At 38.8% G+C, this 25,610-nt stretch overlaps 2 protein-coding genes across 5 annotated transcripts; both read left to right on the top strand.

Moving 5' to 3' along the window:
- On the top strand, window positions 1-10,871 carry LOC122670070 (probable aldo-keto reductase 4). Its single transcript, XM_043867023.1, has 5 exons — window positions 1-267; window positions 368-565; window positions 9,063-9,235; window positions 9,335-9,437; window positions 10,319-10,871. The coding sequence occupies exons 1-5, from the start codon at window positions 55-57 to the stop codon at window positions 10,646-10,648; spliced, it is 1,017 nt and encodes a 338-aa protein (XP_043722958.1). The 5' UTR covers window positions 1-54; the 3' UTR covers window positions 10,649-10,871.
- LOC122670071 (proteasome subunit alpha type-4-like) lies at window positions 5,966-25,610 on the top strand. 4 transcript variants are annotated; one of them, XM_043867027.1, is made up of 2 exons: window positions 5,966-5,972; window positions 24,692-25,610. In XM_043867027.1, exon 2 carries the CDS (start codon window positions 24,695-24,697, stop codon window positions 25,445-25,447), a length of 753 nt encoding a protein of 250 aa, XP_043722962.1. In that variant the 5' UTR covers window positions 5,966-5,972; window positions 24,692-24,694; the 3' UTR covers window positions 25,448-25,610. The 4 variants fall into 4 exon arrangements, with proteins under 4 accessions (XP_043722962.1, XP_043722959.1, XP_043722961.1 ...); XM_043867024.1 differs by lacking the exon at window positions 5,966-5,972 and adding an exon at window positions 13,620-13,745 and having other exon boundaries at window positions 24,681-25,610; XM_043867026.1 differs by lacking the exon at window positions 5,966-5,972 and adding an exon at window positions 14,375-14,389 and having other exon boundaries at window positions 24,681-25,610.

Genomic DNA, 25,610 nt, shown 5'->3' with positions numbered 1-25,610 from the left:
AGGGTTTTCTATCTGTTCTTCGGTGGTGGTGGTGCTTCGAGTACTGTAAACAAGATGGCAAGTGTAGGGAGGATGAAATTGGGGTCGCAAGGCCTGGAAGTGTCAGCACAGGGGCTTGGCTGCATGGGCATGTCGGCCTTTTATGGGTCTCCAAAGCCTGAGGAGGATATGATCGCTCTCATCCATCATGCCATTAACACTGGTGTCACATTCCTTGACACTTCTGATGTTTATGGACCTCACACCAATGAAATCCTTCTCGGAAAGGTACTTAAAAAAAAAAAATAATCAATTTTACTTTTTGTTTTTAGTTTTGTTTTCAGGTTTGAGGTTTTTGAGTTTTAAAATTTTAATTTTCGATGTGTAGGCTCTGAAGGGAACTAGAGAGAAGGTAGAATTGGCCACTAAGTTTGGTGCCATATTTACGGAGGGGAAGTTGGAAACCAGAGGAGATCCAGCATATGTGAGGGCGGCCTGTGAGGCTAGCTTGAAGAGGCTACAGGTTGATTGCATCGATCTTTATTATCAACACCGGATTGATACCCAAGTTCCCATTGAAATCACGGTTTGTTTTTTTCGCCTTTTTCTGTTAATCCTCTATTTATTTTTTTTAAATTGTATTGATAATATTGATAGTAATTTTTTTTTTTGGTGGGAAAAGATAAGCTTATAATTAATTAAACAAATGTACATCAGGGTTCTTAATACAAAAAAGATTGTTTGCCAAGGAGAGTGCAAAAAGCTATATGGTGCATAATTAACATGAGCGGGTCATCTGAACAAGTCATTGTTTTTAACTTTAAAAAATTAGGCAAGAAATTGAGCATGTTAGGAAGTAGATGTGATGAACAGAATTCTGTAGAAGGAGTCAGCAGCAGTGTTGGAACTTTGCTGTGGTAGCACCATAACTCAGATATTGAATACTGATTTTTCTTTGCTTGGCTAAATCCTGCTCGAATTTCAGTTATCTCTGCCTCCGCTTCGCTCTTTAGATTTTTAAAATCTGCAGCTCTCAGCATAACATGTCCTTGAAACAAAATGCAATAAGCCCAAGCAGATGATACTAATGCTGGGTTAGCAACTCCTGCACAGATCAATATGTAGTGGTCATGACAGGGGATAGAGAGATTAATTAACTGTTGATCAGTGGATAAGCATAATTCAGAAAAATTATAATCTATGGAGTACTGAAGAGTGGGGGGGGGGGGAATGTTAAGATTACACAACCAAAATATTCACCTGCTTAAGAACAATCCCAGGATCTGATTTAATAGATCCGAGAGAAATTTTGTTCCGAGAATCCCAAATATAATAAGAAGTTAAAATGAACACCGAAATTAACCAAGAAGACATAAGTTTGTCAAGAGAACCAGATGAAAGAAAAGAGGCACAAAATTTGATTATAGAGGATTGAGAGATGCATTCCACTCGCAATCCCAGAGGAGCAGCATCCTAAATTCGTTTAGACTAGTCACAAGAGAAGAAGATATGCCAGATCGACTCAGTATGAATACCACAAAAAGTATAGTGTGGCTCAATTGGAATCCACTTGGATAGGATTGCTTTGACTGGGATCCCTGCATGTAAGACACGCCAAAAAAATAATTTAAATTTAGGATGTAATTTTAATTTCCAAAAGAATCTCCACCACCTAGAAAGATTAGAATCAGTTGGAGAAGTAGCATTTTGGCAAAGAAATTTAGCAACTAATTTGGTGGAGAAAAAGTCATTGTGAGATAGAGTGCATCTCCAAAGGTCCAGATTGCCAGTTATATGAACAGAAGAGATTACATCAATTAAATTAAAAGGGATGGTAGATTGAATTAAATCAAGATTCCAACAATTATTAGCAATCAAGTCACTCACACAAGAAGGGGGGGGGGAAGGAAATGGAGGTGAGGAAAGGACAGGGGAAGGTTTGGCAAAGAAGGGATCCAAGGGTCATCCCAAGTGAAAATTGACTATCCATTACCAACATGAACTTGGACCATTTGTTTAAGGGTTGGGAGAGTTTTAGCAAGACAGTTCCAAGTCCATGACCCTCTTTTTTTTTTGAGGATTTTTGGATTAAAAGGAGATGAATGAGGGAAATACCTAGCTTTCAAGATCTTAACCCAGATAGAGGTATTGTTATCAGTTAAGACTCTCCACCCAAGTTTCAGAATAAGAGTCTTGTTATGGATAACAATTTTTCGCAAACCCAGGCCCCTAGTGCCAAGGGGAGTGCAAATTTTTTTCCCTGCTGATAAATGAGCTTTTCTGAAGTTACCATAGTTGCCAATCCAAAAATTAGAGCAAACAGAATCAAGATTTTTGCAAATCTTTTCCGGGAAGAGAAAACAAGACATAAGATAGGAAGGGATGGATGAGAGAATAGACCTACGGCCTGCATAAGAAAGAAGTCTCCCTTTCCAGGAAGAAAGACGAGACTTGACTCTTTGAAATGTGATCAAGGTCTTTTTGACTATGGATCTTGAAGGAAAAAGCCTAGTACCAAGATAAAAAGTGTTAGACGACGTTTCCTTAATGCCAATTAAAGAGCAGAGTCTTCTTCTATCAGAGAAGGCACATTTTTGCTGAAGAAGATTTTATCTTATCAAGATTTATATCTTGGCCAGATAAATTAGAGAACAAGTTCAAAATACATTTGATTGTAAGAATATCACTCTTAGTAGCTCTACAAAAATAAATGTGTCATCGGCAAAAAGAAGGTGAGAGATTTCAGGGGCGGATCTAGCCACTTTGATGCCCCTAAACAGATCAAGTTCTCTGTAGGTGGATATTAACCGGGAAAGAACTTCCATGATTACCAGAAACAGATAAGGGCTCAAAGGGCACCCTTGGCGAATGCCCCTAGAAGGTGTGAAGAAACCATAGGGGCTACCCTCCAATTTTATCAAGAAAGAGGTGGAAGAAATAATATTTCCAATCAAATCACACCAGGAATCACCAAAGCCAAGATATTTGAAAATGGCAATGAGCAGGCTCCATTCTACCTTATCATATGCCTTAGACATATCAATTTTGATAGTCAAGAATCCAAGCTTTCCCTTTTAATGCGAAGGTAATGAAAAATTTCCTGGGCAATAATGATTTTATCAGAGATTTGTTGCCCAGGAATAAAAGCAGATTGACAGGGAGAAATGAAGAGAGATGAGGTTTAAATCTATTGGCCAAGATTTTGGCAATGATTTTATAAGTATTGCAAAGACGAATCGGCCGGAAATCAGAGACTTTCAATGCATTATCCTTTTGGGGATGAAGCAAAGAAGAGTATGATTGCACTTAGGAGGGAGAGGGAATGAGAGAAGGAGGAGTTGATAAAGTAAGAAAGGTCAGAGAAAATGAGGTTCCAAAATTTTTTATAAAAGCAGGCTTGAAATCCATCAATACCTGGGGTTTTGTAGGGACCCATAGAAAAGATGGCTTTATGGATCTCCTCCAAGGAAGGGGGAGAGCACAAACCAGGTTGCGCATCACTGGACAAGATAGGGTCAAAAGACACTCAACAAAAGTAGAATCTAGAGGATTGGAAGAGGTAAAGATAGAAGTCATGTGGAGATTGAAAACATTGACAATTTCTTTTATGTCAGAAGTTATGGACCCTAAGTCATCCATGATGGAAAGAATTTTTCTTTTTCTTAGGTAGGACCGAGCAATGGAGTGGTAGAATTTAGTGTTTCGATCCCCATCTTTGATTAAAGATGTCTGGATTTTTTAAGCCAGAAGGCCTGTTCAGCTGCAAAATTCCAATGAAGCTGCTTTGAAATGAAACTAGATTGAGTAGGATTCAGAGGAGAGGAATCTTCCATGATTAAAAATTGATCAAATAAGTTGGAGCAAATTAAATTGATGTGACCTTAAACAGATTGTTCCAGACAGAGAGCAGACGACTGAGCCTTCCCAATTTGGAGATAAAATTATCCGAGCCTAGGCCATTCCATTTGTTAGAGCAAAATGAAAAGAAGTTAGGGTGGTGCACCCAAGCCTCGTGAAAATGAAATAACTTTTTGGAAAAAGATCTGTTCCTGCAGGTAGAGAGGAGAATAGGGTTATGGTCAGACCCATAAGAAGGGAGTTTGGAGAGATAGGCATCAGGAAAGCAAGATGCCAAAGCCCGAGAAATGCCTGTCTTGTCAAGACATTCATGAGACCAGGGGTTTTTTGTTTGTTAGACCAAGTGAAGGGAGACCCAGGGAGTTTGAGTTCATCAAGGGAGAAACAGTTAAGAATATCAGTCAAGAGATGGGCTGCCGGGGAAGGGTGGAAAGTTGGTCCTTCCAATTTCTCCGAGTTGGAAAGCACATCATTAAAATCCCCTAAGAGAATAAACATGCAAGATAAGGAGGAGATGAAATTATAGAGTTTAGACCAACAGGCAGACCGAAGATTGTAATTTGGGGAGGGGGGGGGGGGGAGCATATACACAGATAACACACCAGACACAACAAAGATTATCGGATAAGAACAGGGCAATGAAATTAGAGAAAATCGTAACATGCAAGATAGAGACATTAGCTTCAGTAATAATCCATAACCTCTCTTTACAACCCCGAGACCCCATACCATTAACTTGCACAATAGAGATGTAACCAGATTGTAAGCAAGCAAGTTTAACATTATCATGATCAAACTATTTAGTTTCGCACAAAAAAATGATACCAGGTCTAATCCTTGAGATGTGGAAATTATTAACTTTCTTAGTAAAAGAACCATTCAAACCACGAGTATTCCAAGAGAATATCTCCATAGGAAACAAGTCAGGAATCAATAGTCACTCACATGCAGTGAAAATAAACGACAGATTTAGAAATTTTTACGAGGCCAAAAAGCACGGTTACAATATCTATTATTGAAGGAAACCAGGCAGTAATAGAGACTAATAAATAAAGCAAAAAACACAAGTGAGTAAAATAGAAAATCCTCGTATAAGCATATAGGAACTGCCTGGGTTGGTGGAAGGGATTCTTCATCTTCCTGGACGGTGTAGGGGACAGCAGGGATCTCTGGTGTCATGAAATTATCACGGCTCGGGGTGTCAACAAGAGAAAGATCAGAAAACCAATCCTTAACAAGAGAGTAATTCCTTTGGATCTGAGGGAACAGAAAGAGAATTAGAAAAGAAATGCTTAACTTCGTCAAATTCAGATAGGAGAGAGGGAGGGGTATCAAGGGACCCAAATTTTCTTTTCTTTGTGACAGGGGCCAGACTCGAGTTCCCAATGAAGGTGTTCAATGCTCCAAAGGGGGTGACTGCCTCCAGAGAGCCCAACTGAGATACAGCCCCACAAAAGAACTGGTTTATCATGATGCATTGAGCTTTAGTCACAGAGACCCCAGGGATGGGGACATTAACAGGAATCTGAGGGGAATTCTCCACCGGATCCGAACAAGGGGGATAAAAGGAATTTTATCTCCATCATTCTGTAGGGAAGTAAAAGTACCAGCTTTATCCCAGGCATAAGCATCGAGGGAGGCCTCCATTCTCAAATTATCAGAAAATAACTGGGTGGAGTTACCCCTATCATCAATTTTGAAAAGATCATTAAGGGAAAAATCTTCAAAATCACCAGTACCAGAGTTAAGTGGGACAGTGTCACAATCCATCGGCAGGAAATAGGCTCATCAACTCTTTTGTCCGCTGACGACTGGAGACCATAGAAATCCAGAACACCCTTCAGTTCTAAAGAAGAGGAAGACGATCCAGGCAAAGAAGAAGACCCCATTAAAGAGGCACCCAACAAATTCACCATAATAGGAGGAACCAACACTTCATCATAGAAACCCAAAGGAGGGAGGCGTTGAGATGGCGACCCTCTAAGCATCGGGTAGTATGCAGTATCATGTTAAATTTTGTCGCACCAAAAACAAAGAGACCTAAGTTCATATTTGAGCTTCACGGCTAATGCTTCATTTGAGATAGGGTTTCTAATTTGAGACCCAAGTATGCACTACAATCGACTTCTTCAATTGTGTTTGAATCCTGTGAAATTTGGCCTTCCTCGCGACACTGCCAGAGTCAAGGTTAACACAATTGAAGAAGTCGACCTGCACAGGAGACTGCATGCTTTATAGCCTCCTCGGCGAAGCAACCTTCAGTTGTAGGGTAGACTTGTACCCACAACGGCACTGATTCTGAGTCCTTCGCATAACGCGCGTCATCCAGCACATGGGTAAGAAGGTGGATCAAATTCTTGGAGAACCACCAGGGTGAGTTATTGAAAACCCTATCTCTGAAAACCCTATCTCTGTCAAGTGTCAACAGCAGAAATAAATTCCACAAAGAAAGTGCCCTTGTCAAAGCATGAAATGTAAGTAGCTCGAAAGAGTTCCCACAGAGAAACCAGAAAGTCACAAAGCACATCCCTGTTGGGTTTCGGGTACCCTACAAGATACCCGTGGAAGATTTTGTCCAATTTAAGCTGATGAGAAGGAGAGTAAGGCCGTGCTTTAGTCATCAACACATCTTCAATGGGCTTCAGAGACTGAACAGAGGACTTCAAGGAAGATGTAAAAGGGCGTCGGAAAGAAGAACTGCTGCCCTGAGCTGATTGTTTGCAGTGGCCACCCCTCGAGGATTCCTTTGCAAAACCGCGGGAACTTGAGCTTGAGAGAGACATTGGAAGACGGCACAGTCAGTGAAGAACTCTAAAGAGAGTGGAGAAACAACAAAAACAAAACAACTGAAGCGAACACACAAAGGCGAAATGGAAGTAGGCAAAGTAAGAAAAAGAAGATTAAAAGACGCATGGGGAAAGTAAAGAAAAAAGAAAGAAGAGCCACACTCCACGTGAGACGTCGGAGATCAAAAGCGGTCCCCACCACCATAGGGAGACTAAACGTCACCCATCACCAAATCCGAGAAAGGAAGCAAGAAGGAAAAAAGAAAAAAAAGTGTGGGGTGGGGGAAACAAGGATCCACGAAACAGATGAGAAGGAGAATCAGGAAGGAGGGAAAAGGAAGGACCAAAGTCTATCAATTCTTTCTCATAGCAGATTGAGAAGGTAGTGGATGCTTTTTTTCGCAGAAGTAGACATAATATTGATAGTATTAATAGTATGGGAGGTAGTAGTTTTCTGTCCGGGAGTATGACCTACACCAGCACTCCCATGTGTCAATCTCTCTCCTCCTCAAAACAAGGGGGTATAGGCAAGGTTTAAAGTATCGGTATCAAGTATCGTATCAGTCGGGTGATTTTAAGAGAGGTATCGTATCATTTCGGAGACACGTATCGAACAATACAGATACGCATAGAAATGATCAAAATACACATGGAAATACACTTTTGGAACAAAAAACAATATAAATAAGCAATATATAATAAGTGTCATGCATAAAACCTAAAATGGTGAATAATGTATAACCAAACAAGTGCATTAAAATAAAATTGCTTTAAAAGATGAGGATTCTTACATGTTGTAATCGTCTATAGCCATGAAGTGTATGATGCAAAGAATGATGTTGTAGCACTCTTTGATTCGTTTTTTTAGTTTAAAAGTATGAAAAACCAAGATTAAATGCAAGATTTTAGACTCTTGGTTGAGAGTTTTCCTTCATTTTTTTCGTTAGATTAAAAGTTGTATCGAGTCAATAAGTGAAAATGGCTTTTTTATGTAATGTATCGATGGTATTGGTACGTATCGGTATGTATTGGTGTGTATCGGTATGTATCGGTAATGTATCAGTATGTATCGAGCCGTATCGGCTGATATGTATCGATACATATTAAACCACCCATAGAACCCTTTACTGGACGTATCGATGGTATCGATACATATCGGCCGTATCGTGTCGTATCGGCCCGTATCGATCGATACAATTCGAGACAGTTCATTTAGAAAAAGGAGGCGTATCTGTATGTATCGTATTGGTATCAACCGATACCGATACGTATCGGTCCGTATCGTATTGTATCGGTCGATACTTTAAACCATGGGTATAGGTGTCTTTTCATATGGTGAAGAGAGAGATAGACTCATGGGAGTGCTGGCATAGGCCACACTCCTGGACAAAGTTCTTTCTTAGCTCATATATTGTTGAGAGAATAGTCCCACATTGGTTACCCCTGTGTCCTTTTATCCCCTCATATACATGTGAATCCTTACGCCAAATAGTTTGCGCTTTTGCAGTTGGTTAACCTTGAGACCTTCTGTCCTCTTATATACCTATGAGTCCCTCCACACAATAGTTGGAGCTAGTACATGTAGAATCAAGGTTAATCAGAATTGATCATCATCGATTTCAAGCCAAAATGGCCAAATCATCCTTTCATGCATATCACAAAAATTATGGTTTATTAACTTTTATTTTTTGGGAGTGTTTCTTGTTTGATACAGTAGCTTACATTGACAGGAAACACCCAATGTGTGCCCCCAAGAACCAACTATTTGCTGGGCAGAGAGGTTATTTCAGGGGAGAGAAAGAGAGCGATAGACACAAGGGAGCGCTAGCATAGGCTATTCTCCTGGACAGAAACCAGTTCCCCTTCGTTTTTTTTTTCTTCCCTAGGGGATGGTGAGGGGAGAGGGTGGAGGAAGGCTAAAAGGTTGATCTGAAGCATGGTTCTAGGGATTGTTAGTGGATCGGTATCGGTGGAGGGTGATACTATACTAATTCTGGATGATTCCATATCGGTGGATTGGTACGGACCAAGGGTAAAAAGATTTTTTTTTTAAAAAAAATTATTTTTTAAATGAAACCCAAGGGTAAATCTCTCTGATACAGACCGATACAGGGTGATCCAGATCAATATCGGCTGAGACCTATCCCATATCCGATACCAATTCCTAAAACCCTGTTTAGAAGTGAAAGGATCACGTTTCAATCATAAAGCTCGTGGAAGGCTGAGGTTGCTATTTTGATAAGGGAACATATATGATATGGATTGGTCATTTACTAAATTTCAAAGAGTAACTCAAATCTTATAAACTTTTTGCTAATGTCACCAGTCAAAATTTTGATTAACTGGACCTATTAATTGTCATATGATATGGTACTTTTTCCTAATGTCACCAGTCAAAGAAATGGTGTCCCTAATTATTCTTTTGACTTTCTATGGTAGATGGGAGAGCTCAAAAAACTAGTGGAAGAGGGAAAGATTAAGTACATCGGACTATCTGAGGCTTCTGCTTCCACAATTAGGAGAGCTCATGCTGTCCACCCAATAACAGCAGTGCAATTGGAATGGTCCCTATGGACAAGAGATTCCGAGGAAGAAATAATTCCTACTTGTAGGCAAGTACATATCTTATATCACACTATTTGATTTACTCTTTCTCTTATTAAGAGTCTAATATTTTGAAAGTTCTTATCTCAATTTTCTTGGATACCCAGGGAACTTGGAATTGGTATTGTGGCATATAGCCCTCTTGGAAGAGGCTTCCTCTCTTCTGGGCCCAAATTTGTTGAAAGTCTTCCTATGAATGACTCCCGAAAGGTTTGTATATCTTTATTTATTCATGCATCACAATTCTAGTGAGTGATTAGCTTAATCATAACTTCATAAGTCCCTTGCTCACATGTCAAATTTTAGACCAATTTGAGTTTGCCAAGTGGTAAAACAAATAATTTGAAGAACTACTAATAAGAATATGAGTGCGATAGGGCCGGGGGCTGGTTTGGGTTTTTTTTAAATACAAGACTAGCCTAGGGTCCGAAGGCTCAGCTTAGGACTGGCTCGGCCTGCGGTCAGGCTAGGATCTTATCTTAGGTCCGGCTTTGCCAAGCTTAGGGCAGGTCAGGCTTCTTGTTGTCATTTTGTGTTATTTTTCACTCAAAAATTAGAAACAAAAACAATAATTTGTAACTTAAATATGTATACGATTTAAGGCAATAGTTTTCATGTGCACGACCTACATTCAGTACAGTATATGCCCATCCGAAATGACCGAAGACCCCCTATAAGACAGGCTCGATGGGGGAATCTCTCGTGCACGAGTCCTGTCCCCTATGTTTAATATTTTAAATTAGTGGTACATATGAAATGTAAATTTGATATGTACTCCATGGCCATTCTCTTGCATAAATCTATATATATGACACACTTTTTTTGCATATGTATATCTAAGGTAAGAAAAGGCCGGGCCAGCCAAATTCAGCCAAAATCTCAGTCCAGGCGTAGTCTCGGGCCTGAAAATCCCAATCTAAATCCTGCTTGTAGGTTGAAAAGCACAGCCCAGATCTTGAAATTTTAGGGCGAGCTTTGAGCACGTTTGGGCTCACCGGGCCAAACTTGCACCCCTAGTCTAAGAGAGTTGTGTGTTTACTATTATTTGCACCCCTAGTCTAAGAGAGTTGTGTGTTTTCTATTATTTGTAGATTCTTCCAAGGTTCCATCCTGAGAATGTTGAACATAACAAACGTATATTCGAGCAAGTAAATGAAATGGCTACAAAGAAGGGATGCAGTCCTGGTCAGCTTGCATTGGCATGGGTTCACCATCAAGGAAGTGATGTTTGTCCCATACCAGGCACCACCAAAATTGAAAACCTGAGCCAGAACATCGGTGCTTTATCTGTGAAATTAATGCCTGAAGAAATGGCTCAACTTGAATCCTTGGTTTTGGGTGTTAAAGGTGAGAGATATCCATCCACTGCAAGTACTTGGAAGGATTCAGACACCCCTCATCCATCAACTTGGAAAGAATAATTTGCTATTCCCTTGTGTGCTCATTTAAACTTCAATTGATTCTAACAGAAAATGTTCCCATGAAGCTTAGAAAACTCTTACAATGTAATGCCACTTTCTTTTTGAATTCTCAGGGTTTCCCATGTAATGAAGTAAGGTTGATCTCCTTTTTAGTTTTGTGATAAATTAAAAGTATCTCTTTTGATGTTTAAGATGCAAATCAGGTATATCATACTTATACAAGGATATAGGAATATTAAAAAGGAAAATCTTGTTGTCACCAAAGTTGGTTATAACAAGATTGTAACTTTGCCTTTTAGGCCTTTTAATATAAGATACATCCTTTTATCTACGAGGATAAATCATGTCATTTCGCATGAACAATGACAACTATTGAAAATGACGTAACGATAAGTTATTTTCAATTTATGTTGAAAATATCTTTTTATCCTTGAATAACTTTTGAGAATAAAAAATGGGCAATTAAGAGAAGGTTATAACAGCTTCTAACTTCACCACCTTGGTGAGTAATAGATGCATCCATATTAGGAAGAAAAAAAAAACAAAACAAAAAATGCAACAATTAGCCAGACAATTGTTATACTTTTCCGAACCAGGATCTTCTGCCGTACTGCGGAGGCCATGTGTGCTACACATCCTGCTGCACAGCAGAGACCATGTGTGCTAACAACTTTTCAACAATTTGATAGGTAAGATGTTTCTTTGATTAGCCATCTGTCAAGCTTGGTGCCTAATTCAATCATATGTCCCGTCTTGTATTGAACTCTTATTATTTTTCAACTAATCTATTTAACTTCTATTCTTCACTTTTTAACCTTTTGATTACCTTTTTCGAAGTGTGCATTTTTTTTGAGCTGAATGAAGGTCTATCCTATATAGTTATGAGCAAGAAATTGTGCCAGCAAGCATTCCATCTACACCTTGCCGGATGGAATATTTTTTTTTTAGGTGAAATGCCTGATGGAAATTACATTTTAAATAACTAATAAATAATATGTTTGTTTTTCATCATGACTTTTTTTTTTAAAGTGAAAATTAAAATAGGATTATGTGGTTGTTTTTCACAAGAAAATGTCTTTTGAATGTTTGGAAAGAACCTAATTTTCTAATTTCATATTCTATCATTAAGAATAAAATTGAGGAGTTATACTTTCCTTTGCAACCATGATATGGTTTTATTATTATTTATGTAAACTAGGATATCACTACAACTAATACGAATGTAGCAGATGAAAAATAATTTTGGTTTCGTCAATCTTTGTAACGGGACTTTATATGCCTTCGAACACAACTATTTTCTCCTTCAACATACGGTTTTCAATGCTTTCGATTTTGATTTTATTCGCGGTTTGAGATAAATGGTTTTTAGACAAAAAATGGATCATTATAATGCATGAGAGCATAATTGTTAATGCGTCGCCTAACTTCTAAGTGGTTTTTGGAATGGCTAGAAGGGTCTCACTTCACATTTTTTTTGGGTGAAAACAGAAAATATTAAATTAAGATAACAAAGGAAATACATCCAAAGTTGTGTCAACTTACAAGAAACTCTTGCTTGGACAACAAGATCATGAGCTGGAGAAATGAGGTGCATATCTTGTTTACTTACATTCACATAAGAAAAATTTGTCAAAATAGCTTTAATGTCCCACAAGATGGTAAATAAATCTCATGGTCACCGTTGAGAATTTTGTTCAAGCCACTACACTAAGTCACTACAGTCAGTCCAAATGAAAGGTCCTTTGAATTGTAGTCTCCTGTTTTTTGTTGTCCTTGGAGGAGCCCTTTTGCTTTAATTTGTTTCTTGCGCTGTCCTTACATAACCAAAGTGCAAAAAAGCCAAGATAAAATTCTTATTATGAAAAATGACCAGCCCATCCTGCCTCATTAGAAGAATCTTAGAGGGATTCAGTTCAAAGACCTAATAACCCCGCTGCCCAGATTTGTTTGGTGAAGGGGCAATGATAAAGGAATAGATGTCAAGGAGTTTCCAAGTTTTGTCTACAAAAGATACAAGAAGGATCCATAGGGATGAATCTATTTAAAGTGGAACGAGTTGAGATACCATCATTTAAAAGTTTCCAATAGAAAATGTGGAACTACTTTCAAGAAGAACTGCAAGAATTTGGAAACAGTTCTGTCGATAGTAAGGTCTTGAGTGAGGAGATTGTAAGCCACAACTCAACTCACATTCTAATGCACTCCAACCTCAAGTCTAAACCATAATTGGTAAAAACGCATTTTAAACGTGTTACTATTTTTGTGTCATTTTAAATGCATTTTTCCTAGGGATGTAAACGGATCGGATTTGGCTCAAATTTACTATTATATGAATTCAAATCTGTTTACTGAATGATATCCGTATTCGATTTGATAACCGAAGTAATTTTAAAAATTATTATCATATTCAAATTTGGAAGTTGATGGGATAATCGGGTATTATCCGATCCGATAAACTACTTGATTATTAGTAAACGAATTTGACCTATATCGATTATAAATTTCTGACTCCGATTGTCGATTTCCACACTGATTACTGACTCTAATTACCGAAATGTCATTATAAAAGTGTTTATAATAAGAATAATATAGTTATTTATCATATGTTTTTATAAAATATTAAACTAATCGTATTTTACAATCGAATAGTCAATTAATCGAACATTATCCGGATCCGAAATAGAAATATTCGATTTCGATTAATTTTCGGACTAATTCAGATATATTTTTGGGGAACCAAAATTCTAGATTCGAAAACCCCTAAAAATGGATCGGACACCGATTTTCGCTATCCATTTACATCCCTTTTTCCGAAATCTAACAAACGCCCATATCTTACCCAAAAAAAAATCGTTTGGCTTTGGCGTATTATACGCATTTGAGATTCGAAATTACATTATTACCCTTCAGATTTATAACCTTATTGCCCTTTTCTTCTTCGTACTTCGAATCTGCGATAGAGTGAGAAGTCTAAGAACGGAGAAGGAGAATCGAGCCCTAGCGAGTATTGGACTCTTCAAGTGACGAGCCTTCGAAGCTGCCCTCGCCCCTTCCCTTCCGACGACGGTTCAGGCTTGCAGCACCAGATCCGGAGGAGGTAAATTTCGTCCATCTCTCTCTTCCTCTGCTTCCCGTATTCGTTTCCTCAAGGTTCAGGTTTGATTTCTGGTACATATTAATTTATCGGGTTCAGGTTGAGAAGTGATTTGATTCTAAGAATGAAATAGGTTTTATCTGTAGTGCAAGGGCAGAAAACCTATTTTCCAAAAAATTCCTCCTATGTTGTTTCCCTCCCTGCTTCCAAAACATGGTTTCATATTAATTTTTCGGGGGATTCCCTCACTGGTTCCCGTCTTCATACCTATTCTCTTATATTGTTTTATGTAATCCAACATAATGTTGAGCATGACATTCTGGGTATTCTAGATAATAAACTAAAGACAAATGAAAAAGGAAATAAGGATCGAAAATGCTAAGATTACCAAATTTTTTTCTACTTAAAAACTATTTAACAGTGAAAAACGAAAACCAGCCAGTTTATTTTTATTGATCATTACCTCTGAATTTTACGGTAAACAAATTTGTGTCCCATTCTTGATTCTATAAAGCATCCAGAAGCCATTGGAGAATTGATTATTCATATTTGTTCACATATATGTGGAGTCTTTTTGTTTCATCAATTCACTCTTTGCGGATCTGCTATGACATAAAGGGTCAAAACCTTGCAGGATCCCAGGAGGGGTGGGTGGACGGTGGATTAGAATTAGTCCTAACATTGTGGCCACCCCTAGACTCAAACCCATGACTTCATGCTGGCAGCCAAAGCTAAAAATTCCTTTCCCAGTTCGATGAGATCCAACGTGCCAGTAATAATGGCAGGAGAAATTGGTAGGATGATGCAGTCCGGAAATGGCTGCAACAAAGAAAAATGAAAAGAAAAAATGGAGATTTAAGAGAAGAAACACAGTAAGATGTTGTGTCTTCCTTCCACAATCCAAAAGGGAGTATCTATAGTGGAACCTTGCAGAATAAACTCAAGTGCAAGCTCAGAACTTTTATTCCCTGCAACTCACTGAGAAAGAATTTTTCAATAACCCAAAATCATAATCTCCAGACTCCAATCACAACCTAAATCCAAACCTACTAAAAATAAGAGTCCCAAATAAAGCAACTTCCTAAATCATAGATTCCTAATAAAAACAATTGAAATTATATGCAAATAAAAGATAAATAAGAAAACAATAACGTAGATAAATAAGAAAACAACAACGTAGATAGTAGACACTTTAGAGTTGGTTGTGTGTGGGTCTCTGGGATCTCGGCTTCCGCAATACTTCAGGTGCTGCAGTTGCTTGAAGAAATATTCAGCAACATCCTGAACTCTATCATAGGATCTACTGGAGGCAGTTCACAATAGAAGCATAAATAATGGGAGATCATCGTAGGACCCGGGCATCTCAGAGTTCAGATTCATAATAATGGTTTCTATTTTTTTCCTATGATCATCATCAGTTGTCTTTTTATCAATAACACCATTCTGATCATCATTTAAAAAATCTGAGATGCAAAATTACAGAGTTGAGGCATTGAACTGCCCCATATACCAGATGCTTCTGATTGCATCAATTTTCAGCTCTGGGCCCCCCCCCCCCCCCAAAAAAAAAAAGCCCACAACAAAAAGGAACTAGAAAGAACAAAAGGTGAAGCAGCCAGCTTTGTCAAGACCAATAGTGAAATTAAATAATACACTGGAAGAAGACATTTAGCTGGAGGTGGAGAGACTTGAAGAAATATATGTTGAAGCTGAACCCATCCACTAAACACTGGAGTTGATGGGATGGGTCCTATGGGATCTACTTCGGATCTTTTGATTTAGTCTTGGATATTGATCTTTGAACTTCGTTTCTTTCATGACATTTGGAGTTCTTTTACTGTGACTAATTTTTTGGAACATATGTTTTATGGTTCTTGTATGATGGGTGATAGATATCTTTAGTGTTTCAATGTTTCTTTTTTTATGTGTTTGAAATGGAACCGGTTTTGATGTAGGACAGGTTTGGGAAACCACATCAAACTACAAACCAGTTCTAGTTTAGCCAAACATATGATTTATTGGGGTTTACTGGTTGTTGTAGTTTAAAGAACAAATGGAATGCTCTTAGGAAATGAAAATGGAGGTTGGGAGAAATATGATGGAATAAACAACAATGGATTTGGGGGATCAAACAAGGATGGTTTGCTGTAGATATATAGTTTTAAAGAGAGGATTGGATAGAAGAAGAAGAAAAAGATAGACAAAAGCGAATATCATCTTGGCTTTACACCATCTTGGATTCACTTCATCTTGGCTTCATATCATCTTAGATTCACTCCAAGAATTGCATAGAATCACTCATGCTTTTATTCCTTCTTTGCTTGTCTTCCATCTCCAAATATAGTCTTTTTATATCCAAATTGCAAAAAGGAAGGAAATAACTCCCTAATAACTACTTTTCCAGCAATAACTACAACAACAAGAACAACAAACTCAGCCTTATCTTGGAGTTGGCTACAAGGATTCTTGCAAAACAAAGTAAGGAAAACTGATTGAAAGTAAAAGGAATGAAGAAACGAAGACATAAGAGATGAGAAGTGCGAATGAGAAATGAAAGTAAGAGGAAAGAGGCACAGCCCTGGAAATCAGAAAAATCTCAGCTATATGGGGTAGGCAACATGGATCCTTGCCCTCCAATAGGCTCTATCCAAGGTCATACTTTTTCCAGCAATAACTCCCTAATAACTCCTTTACAACATTAGTACATAACACATCTGGCCCCAAATAAAAATACTACAAAATAATAAAAATAACTACACATAATGAAGTGGCATGTGGCTGCATAAATCCTTGAGTGATGCCCTGATCAAGTTTTAAATATCTTGTTTACTTGAATTGTCACTGAAGTTGGTATACTTCTTTGATATATGGTGCTTGCAATTTGAAATTTGGAATGGGTTGTGGAGTTTGGAATGAAATGTGGAATTTGAAATGGATACAGGATAAGTCCTCAATTTATATGTCTATATTGCCCTTTTTTGGTCCTGTACTTGAAAAATCTCAATGTTTAAAACGCGTACCTTCCGTTTTCAAAAAATGTTTGACCCTCTCATTTAAATTTTCAGCACTTTTAAACGTACCGTCCCGAACAAAGTTTTTTTGGTGTTCCTGTTTTAACTATGGTCCCAATCCTCCAAAGGGTTTATGGTCTTCAACCTGTGACCATCAGGAGAATTCAGCAGCCCTACATCCTCTATTCCGGCATCTTCAATGGTAAGTTTTTGTGTTTTCTACTGTTTCTTCTTCTCGCTGTGTTTTTTTTTTTCTTCTTCTCTCTCCTGCTTCCATGTTTTTTCCCTCCATTTCTCTTTAACAGTAACTAATAATCTTTTTGTTTTTTTTTGTTTTATTCTCTTCTTCTTCTCCTCCTCCTCCTACTCACGAAATCAGCAGCCCTACGTCCTTTATTCCGGCATCTCCAACAGTATTTTTTTGTGTGTTTGTGTGTGTGTGTTTCTTCTTCTTCTCTTCTCCTTCTCGCTGTGTTTTTGGTTTTTTTCCTTCTCCTCTCCTTCTCGTTCTCCTCCTTCACTGTTTCCCCCCCCCTCCATTTCTCTGTGATAGTGTAACTGATAATCAATTTTTTGTTTCTTTCTTTCTTCTTTTTCCTCGTGGCACACTATTTTCTTTTCCTGTCCCTCATTTCTTTTGTCTATAATAAATTAAACGATGTCCTCATCCTGAGACCATCAGCAGAATGTAGGCCTGTGAATAGATATCATAGACATCATTTTTTTATTTTGAATGTCGAAAGCATGATATGATAGTATGGCTTCTGATCATTGTTATGGGCTGCTTGAATGCGTTCCTGCAATTTGAAGCTGAAATTTGGTATATTTGCTGCTAGTGGAGGTGTGGATGAAATAAGAATGTAAGAACGTATGTGCTAGCTAATTCCTTGGAGATGCAATGTAGCACCGGACAGCATTTTGGCATAAATCTACCTACGTAGTGTAGGGTTCTCTTTAACTGTTATAACACCCACACCCCCCCCCCCCCAAAAAAAAAGAAGAAAAAAAAAAAAAAAAAAAAAAAAAAAAAGAAAAAAGAAAAAAGAAAAAAGAAAATGCTCTTTCTACACAACTTGTGTAACCTTAACAGTATGAGCTGTTTAGTTTGAATTGTAATTGCTGGCTTGTTGCATCTTGCTTGTATTGTTACTGTTGATAAACTAGTTTGTGCTGCTGGTTTTTCACAAATTTTCAAGTGGTTTATCGTGTTCTTCATGCTTCACTTATTGTTGAGTTTTTTGCTTTTCTATTGTTAGCTAATAGCTATTGCTTAATAATATTATTTGTGACTAAGATCTATTCGAAATAAGTCATTTTTTACTTTATTATTTGTAATTCTGTTTCTTAAATCTTAATTATATGCTATTATACTCTTGGTTGAATTCTATCATTGCTAATATGCTATTTGGCTATTTATTATTCTTGATGTAGCGTATAAGTAGAAATGTAGATTGTAGCATTTATCCTTGCTAATATGCTATTTGGCTATTGGTTATACTAGTCTACTAGATATAATGGATATTGAATAAATAATTGGAATGGCTTGTCAATGTGATAGCCCTCCACGATTTATTTATAATAGATATGAAGAAAGTTCTAGAATAGGAACAATTACAATTATACCCTCAAGAGTAACTAGAATAGAGAAAACCCCATGGGTCGACCCATGTTACATTAATACCCATATTCCAACACCCCCCTCAAGTTGGTGCATAGATATCAGTCATGCCCAACTTGCACACTAGAGGTTGAAAAGCTTTTCCACTTAACCCCTTGGTGAACACATCTGCCAACTGTTCCCCATATTGAACTTAAGGAACACAAATAGTCTCATTAGCCAGATTCTCTTCGATAAAATGATGATCAATTTCTATGTGTTTCGTCCGATCATGCTGAACTGGGTTATGGGCAATACTTATTGCTAATTTACTGTTGTAGTAGAGTCGCATTGGCAAAGTGATAGGAATACTCAAGTCTTGCAACAAGGTTTTGAGCCACAATAGCTCACAAATGCCAAGAGCCATAGCTCTAAATTCAGCCTCTGCACTGGAACGGGCCACCACTGTTTGCTTCTTGCTGCGCCATGTAACACAATTTCCACCCATAAATGTACAGTAACCTGTGGTGGATTTTCGATCATGAGAACCAGCCCAGTCCGAGTCAATGTAGGCCTCAATTTGCAGATGATTATGAGGAGACAATAAAACCCCTTTACCAGGGGCTGACTTCAAGTATCTCAAAATCCTGAATACGGCTTCCAGATGGTTAGAGCGAGGATCGTGCATAAATTGACTAATGAGACTCACTGCATAGGCAATGTCAGGCCTAGTGTGAGATAGATAAATTAGTCGCCCGACTAACCTCTAATATCTCCCCTTGTCTACTGGTTCACCATCAGTGCTTCGAAAAAGAGTATTGGCCTCAATGGGAGTATCCACAGGAGAACATCCCAACATGCCTGTTTCTGAAAGAAAATCTAGAGTATACTTGCGTTGAGATAAGAAGAGCCCCTTAGAGGAATGGGCCACTTCAATCTCGAGAAAATAGCGAAGTATTCCTAGATCCTTGATCTCAAATTCCTTGGCCAAATAGGTCTTCAACTTGGAAATTTCTGCAGAGTCATTTCCAATTACAACTATATCATCTACATATACGATGAGGAGAGTAATAACGTTGCCCGTCTTCTTGATGAACAAAGTGTGATCTGTGTTGCTTTGTTTATAACCAAATGTCACCATTACCTTCTGAAAGCGACCAAACCATGCACGTGGTGACTGTTTCAGACCATACAAAGCCCGCTTGAGTTTACAAACCTTGCCATGAGTTGCAGCAGATGAGAATCCAGGTGGCACATTCATATACACTTCTACCTCTTATTTACCATGGAGGAAGGCGTTTTTAACATCAAGCTGTTGTAGACTCTATCCAAGGTTCACAGCACAAGAAAGAATTACCCTGATAGTGTTCATCTTGGCAACAGGCGCAAAAGTCTCCAAATAATCTATCCCATATGTTTGGGTAAAGCCGTGCGCAACCAATCTTGCTTTAAAATGGTCAACAGTTCAATTAGCTTTCTGTTTAATCACAAAGAACCATTTGCAACCAACAGTCTTCTTTTGTGGTGGAAGTGTGACAAGGTCCCATGTACCACTCTTCTTAAGAGCTTGCATTTCTTCGACCATGGCCCCTTTCCACCTAGCATCTGCAAATGACTCCTGCCAAGTCTGTGGTATGGAAACAGAAGATAAAGAGGCAACAAAAGCATGAAATGAGGGGGACAAAGATTCATACGAAACAACCTGAGAAATTGGATGTTGCGTACAAGATCTTTTTCCCTTCCTAAGAGCAATGGGTAGGTCAAGTGATGGATAAAAAATAATTGGAGGTTCGGAAATAATATGAGAAGGATCCAAAGGAGAAGAATTTAAAGGATCAGAAATATTACAAGAGAAAGTCTCATTCGGTCCTAGATCAGAGGACAACTCTCGGTCTAGTATTGATGCAGTGGTGGGCTTTAGTTGCCATTGCCCTTTTTTCTTTCGACAATACCGCTGATTAAAATCTTCTTCTGGCTGAACCTGCTGCTCCCCCTGGACACCACCATCATCTAAAGGTACATGATAATTATCGGTGGGCTCATGAAGGGGAGGAATAGTAATCGGCACATCTTCTAGAATAGATGTAGACTCCCCTTGAAGAGGTGCCGATGAGGGATAAAATGCCACAGCCTTATGAAAAACAATATCCATGGAAACAAAAATGCGACGAGATGAAGGATGGTAACATTTATATCCTTTTTGTGTTGGAGAATAGCCAATGAAAACGCAGCGGAGTCCGCGAGGATCAAGTTTACCATGGGCATAGTGGTTTTGAACAAAACAAACACACCCGAAATTTTTTGGAGGAATGATATAAAAAGAAGGCCCCTTTAAAAGATTAAGAGGAGACTTATAGTCAAGGATCCGAGAGGGCATTCTATTTATAAGATAAGCGGCTGTTAGAACAGCCTCGTCCCAAAAATGAAAAGGGACATTTATTTCAAACATAATGGAGCAAGCTACATCAAGAAGATGTCTATTTTTGCGTTCAACCACTCCATTTTGGGGTGGAGTGTCAACGCAACTAGTTTGATGAATGATACCTTGAGTAGCAAGAAATACTTGAAATGCCTTGTCTAAATATTCACAACCATTGTCACTCCGAAGAGTTTGAATGCTTGCCTGAAACTGAGTTTGAACCATGCTATAAATAACCTTAAAACAAAAAAACACTTCACTTTTGTGCCTCATTAAATAAACCCAAGTGGTGCGTGTGTGACAATCAATAAATGTGACAAATTACTTAAAACAAAAAATAGAGGATGTACGTGAGGGACCCCAGACATCAGAATGAATCATAGAAAAAGGTTTGGAACATCTTTTATTTGAACTAGAATAAATAGAACGAGTTTGTTTTGCAAAAACACCCTCACATAATAAAGTTTGAGGATTACAATGTTGAAATAAACCAGGAAAATTTTTAACTAAGGTTCCTAAAGGTGGATGTCCCAATCGGTGATGTCAACGATGTAATTCAGATAAATGACGGTCAGCGTAAGTAGCATTATGAGCCTGTCCAGATATGGCAGCAGTATAAGAGGTAATATCATCGTCAAGCAAATAAAGGCCACCATGCATTTTACTAGTTCCAATCGTTCTCCCCGTCCCCAAGTCCTGAAAGACATAATGAGAAGGATAAAAAATAGCTTACAATTTGAGATCAGATGTCAAACTACTGATAGAAAGCAAATTAGAAGTTAACTTTGGGACATGCAAAACAGAGGACAAGGATAAAGAAGGAGAGCAATGGATGGCTCCCTTCCCTGACACAGAGGAAAGAGGACCATCGGCTATTTTAATTTTATCCTTGCCTGAAGAAGGAGAATAATGAAAAAATAAATTTGATGTACCAGTCATGTGGTCAGTGGCTCCGGAATCGATTATCCAAGGATGAGATAATGTCGAAGCACAATTACCACCAAAAGAAATACCTGGTTTGGAGAAAACAAGGTTGGATTCAGAAGAGGGAACCACAGTTGAGGTAGAGGTAGATGCAGATGTTGATGTGAGGGACCCAAAGTTTGTCATCATACGACAAAATACAACAAATTCCTCTGCAGAAAGTGTGGCATTAGGAGATGTTTCGGTTGCTTCAGAAAGATTGGCCTGTGCACCACCACGGCCACCATTACCACGACCATGACCTCGGCCACGGCCCCGGCCCCGACCACCATGACCATCAGACAAATCAGATGACCAACCATGCAATTTCTAGCAATAATCCACAGTATGTCGTTCCTTTCCACAATGGGTACATTTAAGAGGTTCCTTCTCAGACGAGGAACGTGTACTAGTGTTAGAAGAGCCACCCCCACAAGTAAGTAAAGCTGATCTCTCTGGCTGTGTGGGTGGTAACATAGTGGATCGACGAGTATCCTCCAACTGTATCATAGAGTAGGCTTGCTCCAAATTGGGAAAAGGAGAACGACTCAAAACCTGAGACTGAAGCTGGTCATATTCCGCATTCAGTCCAGTAAGAAAGGTGTATACTCTGAATTTATCCTCCCTTTGCTGAAATTTTGTAACATCGGAAGGGCAATCAAGTTGAAAGTTATCATGGTAATCTAGCTCTTGCCATAGACTACGGAGTTCTGAGTAGTATTGTGACAAAGTGAGTTCTCCCTGTTTGGTTGCATGGATTTTTCTTTGAATATCATAAACTTGTGCATCATTCCCTACCTGGGAATAGGTATCTTTTGCAGCCTTCCAAATTTTGGCGGCTGAGTCAAGCAATCCATAGCCACAGGCAATGGCTGGAGTCATAGCACTGAGAAGAAAAGACATAACCAGTGAGTTACTTGAACTCCATTTATCTTGTAATGGACCAGCATCACTTGGCTTGACTGTAGTACCATATATATACCCCTTATAGCCCCGTGAATCAATGGAGAGAAAAACTGATGTAGACCAGAGTAAGTAATTTGTGCCATCGAGCTTCACAGGACTGGTTGGAAAAGAGGGATAATCATGATGATTCCCTTGTGTAACAGATGGGCCAGTAGATGCTGTGGATACGTCTGAATCAGGCATAGTGTTGATGGGTGCACACAATCGATCACAAAAAAAAAGGAATAATAGCCCAAAGCACAAAGACGATGTGCAGAAAAATTGCAATTTACCGTTTTTTGCAAAAAAGATGATTCTCGGTTTTTGTAGAAGACCTGGAATGAGGCTGGTCCTTTGTGGTGTCGATCTTAAAGTGCAGAAAAAACTGGAGTGAAAGAAGATTGACGCCAATAAAAAAAATTTGGAATGCTAAGAACTTCAAATACTGAGAACTTCTGTAAAAAATTGCAGATCGTGGCAGAGAATATCTTGCTAAAAAAAATCTGCAATGTCTTCAACATCAAATAATGATCTCAATCTGTATGGAGATCATAAATAGGATAGAAAAAAGGAGGTAAGATCCGGGGCAGGTACTACTTTACTAGATCATTATTTGATCACCTCAAAGTACCGCCCCCTTGAAACAATGGAGACTCGGTTGTAAGGTTGGGTTTAAGGTTCTAAAGGACCTAGAAGAATAGAGGAAGAATCGATCTAAGAGGGATCGATCTTGAGAGGAAGAGATGGATGAAGGGAAAAATCAAACTCAAGAAGGGAGATCGATTTTTGGGAATTGGGATTTATTTCTTAGGTATCGGTTTTGGCTTTGATACCATGAAGAAATAATTGGAATGGCTAGTCAATGTGATAGCCCTCCACGATTTATTTATAATAGATATGAAGAAAGTTCCAGAATAGGAACAATTACAATAATACCCTCAAGAGTAACTAGAATAGAGAAAACCTCATGGGTACCCATGTTACATTAATACCCATATTCCAACAGATACATAAAAAAAAAAAAAAGGAATACTAGGACGCGTAGGTTGCCTAGGCACCGCCTTGTTGCCTAAGCGCTTAGGAAGGCCCGCCAACGCTTCGGGTTTCCTAGTGCTTTGACAACTCTGCATGGAAGTTTTCTACATATTGGACATGTGCCCCCATGATTCATGGACTATAATTTTCATTTTGTATATTAAGTAGTCCATGATGATTGAACTTGGATGTTATATTATGACCATTAATCAAGTTTTCAACTTAAGACATTTTTTTGGCATGAAGCAATGGGTGCCAAGTGGGAGAATGTTGGCTGATGTGGCCCAAAATGCCGCATCAGCTTAACTCCTTATCAGTTGCTATGGTTCAATAACAGACTATGGTAGGTAGAAGTGTAGAACCACCTCCACTTCCATAATGGAAGTATTGGAGGGGGGGGGGGAGTTTAAGGGGTTGTTTTACAAACAGCAAGGGTCTTGGTTTCAGGGTTTAATAGCAAGAGAGCTCCATTTAGCTATGCGCTTGAGAGTGCCGCAGAAACCAGAAACCCTTTATTTTGTTCTTCAGTATTTTCATCCAAAAACATAAGAGAGTAAGAGATTTTGAGTGTTTGCAAAAGGTAGGGAACTTCAAAGTGAAGTGCCACTACGCTTTATTTTGGATAGGTAACTTCATATATTTTGAAGTGGCACTGCGTTGGACAAGCATGGCAGGAATGATGGAACCTAGTGGAGTATGTCTCCAACTTCTTGTAGGTTTTGGTTACATTGAAGAACCATGTTGCAAAAGTAGATTTCCATTTCCAGTTTCTTTCATATGTTTCTAGGATATGCTTTAGCATAATACTCTCACACTATAGTGCTAGATGTGGTTTAGTGTTGCTATTGTAGAGAATCCCTTGATGGGCTCTGAACTGTAGTCGTTCTGTTTCTGTGTTTCCATTCGTTTCTTTTTTACTCTTTCAGGGGCTGGGTGTGCTAATATGTAGTGTTTTCTGTGACTTTTAGAGTGATTCCAGAAAATGTCTCGGAGGTATGATAGCCGTACGACGATTTTCTCCCCAGAAGGTCGCCTCTACCAAGTGGAGTATGCGATAGAAGCCATTGGAAATGCAGGAACTGCTATTGGGATATTATCGAAAGATGGAGTTGCCCTAGTTGGGGAAAAGAGGGTGACTTCTAAACTGCTCCAAACATCCAAGTCCACCGAGAAGATGTACAAGATCGATGATCATGTTGCCTGTGCTGTGGCTGGTATAATGTCTGATGCCAACATCTTAATTAACACTGCAAGAGTCCAAGCCCAGCGCTATACTTATGCTTACCAGGAGCCGATGCCAGTCGAACAGCTGGTTCAATCTCTATGTGATACTAAGCAAGGTTACACACAGTTTGGGGGGCTCCGTCCATTTGGTGTCTCATTTCTGTTTGCAGGTTGGGATAAGAACTTTGGCTTCCAGCTCTACATGAGCGACCCTAGTGGCAATTATGCTGGTTGGAAGGCGGCTGCAATTGGGGCGAACAATCAGGCAGCCCAGTCAATGCTTAAGCAGGATTATAGGGAAGACATAACCAGGGAAGAAGCTGTTCAGCTTGCATTGAAGGTGCTTAGTAAGACCATGGACAGCACAAGCCTTACATCAGAGAAGCTTGAACTAGCTGAGGTCTTTCTCTCCCCTTCTGGGAAGGTGAAGTACGAGGTTTGCTCACCAGAGACCCTCAGTAAGTTGTTGGTGAAGTATGGAGTGACCCAACCTGCTGCTGAAGCTTCTTGAGTTTATTCTCCTGTCTATTGTATTTTCATATGACTTGGCTTCAGGAAATGTTGGGTTTATCTTCATGTGTTAATTCGACCCTCGTTGAGATTGAAAATCTTGAACCAAATGTTTGATTGTCCACCTTATAGGTGGAACTTTGAGCAAAGTAGTTATTTTTCTT

Source organism: Telopea speciosissima, chromosome 7 (genome assembly GCF_018873765.1).
Source record: "Telopea speciosissima isolate NSW1024214 ecotype Mountain lineage chromosome 7, Tspe_v1, whole genome shotgun sequence".
NCBI lineage: Eukaryota > Viridiplantae > Streptophyta > Magnoliopsida > Proteales > Proteaceae > Telopea > Telopea speciosissima.
This window is presented reverse-complemented; position numbering and strand designations above follow the sequence as displayed.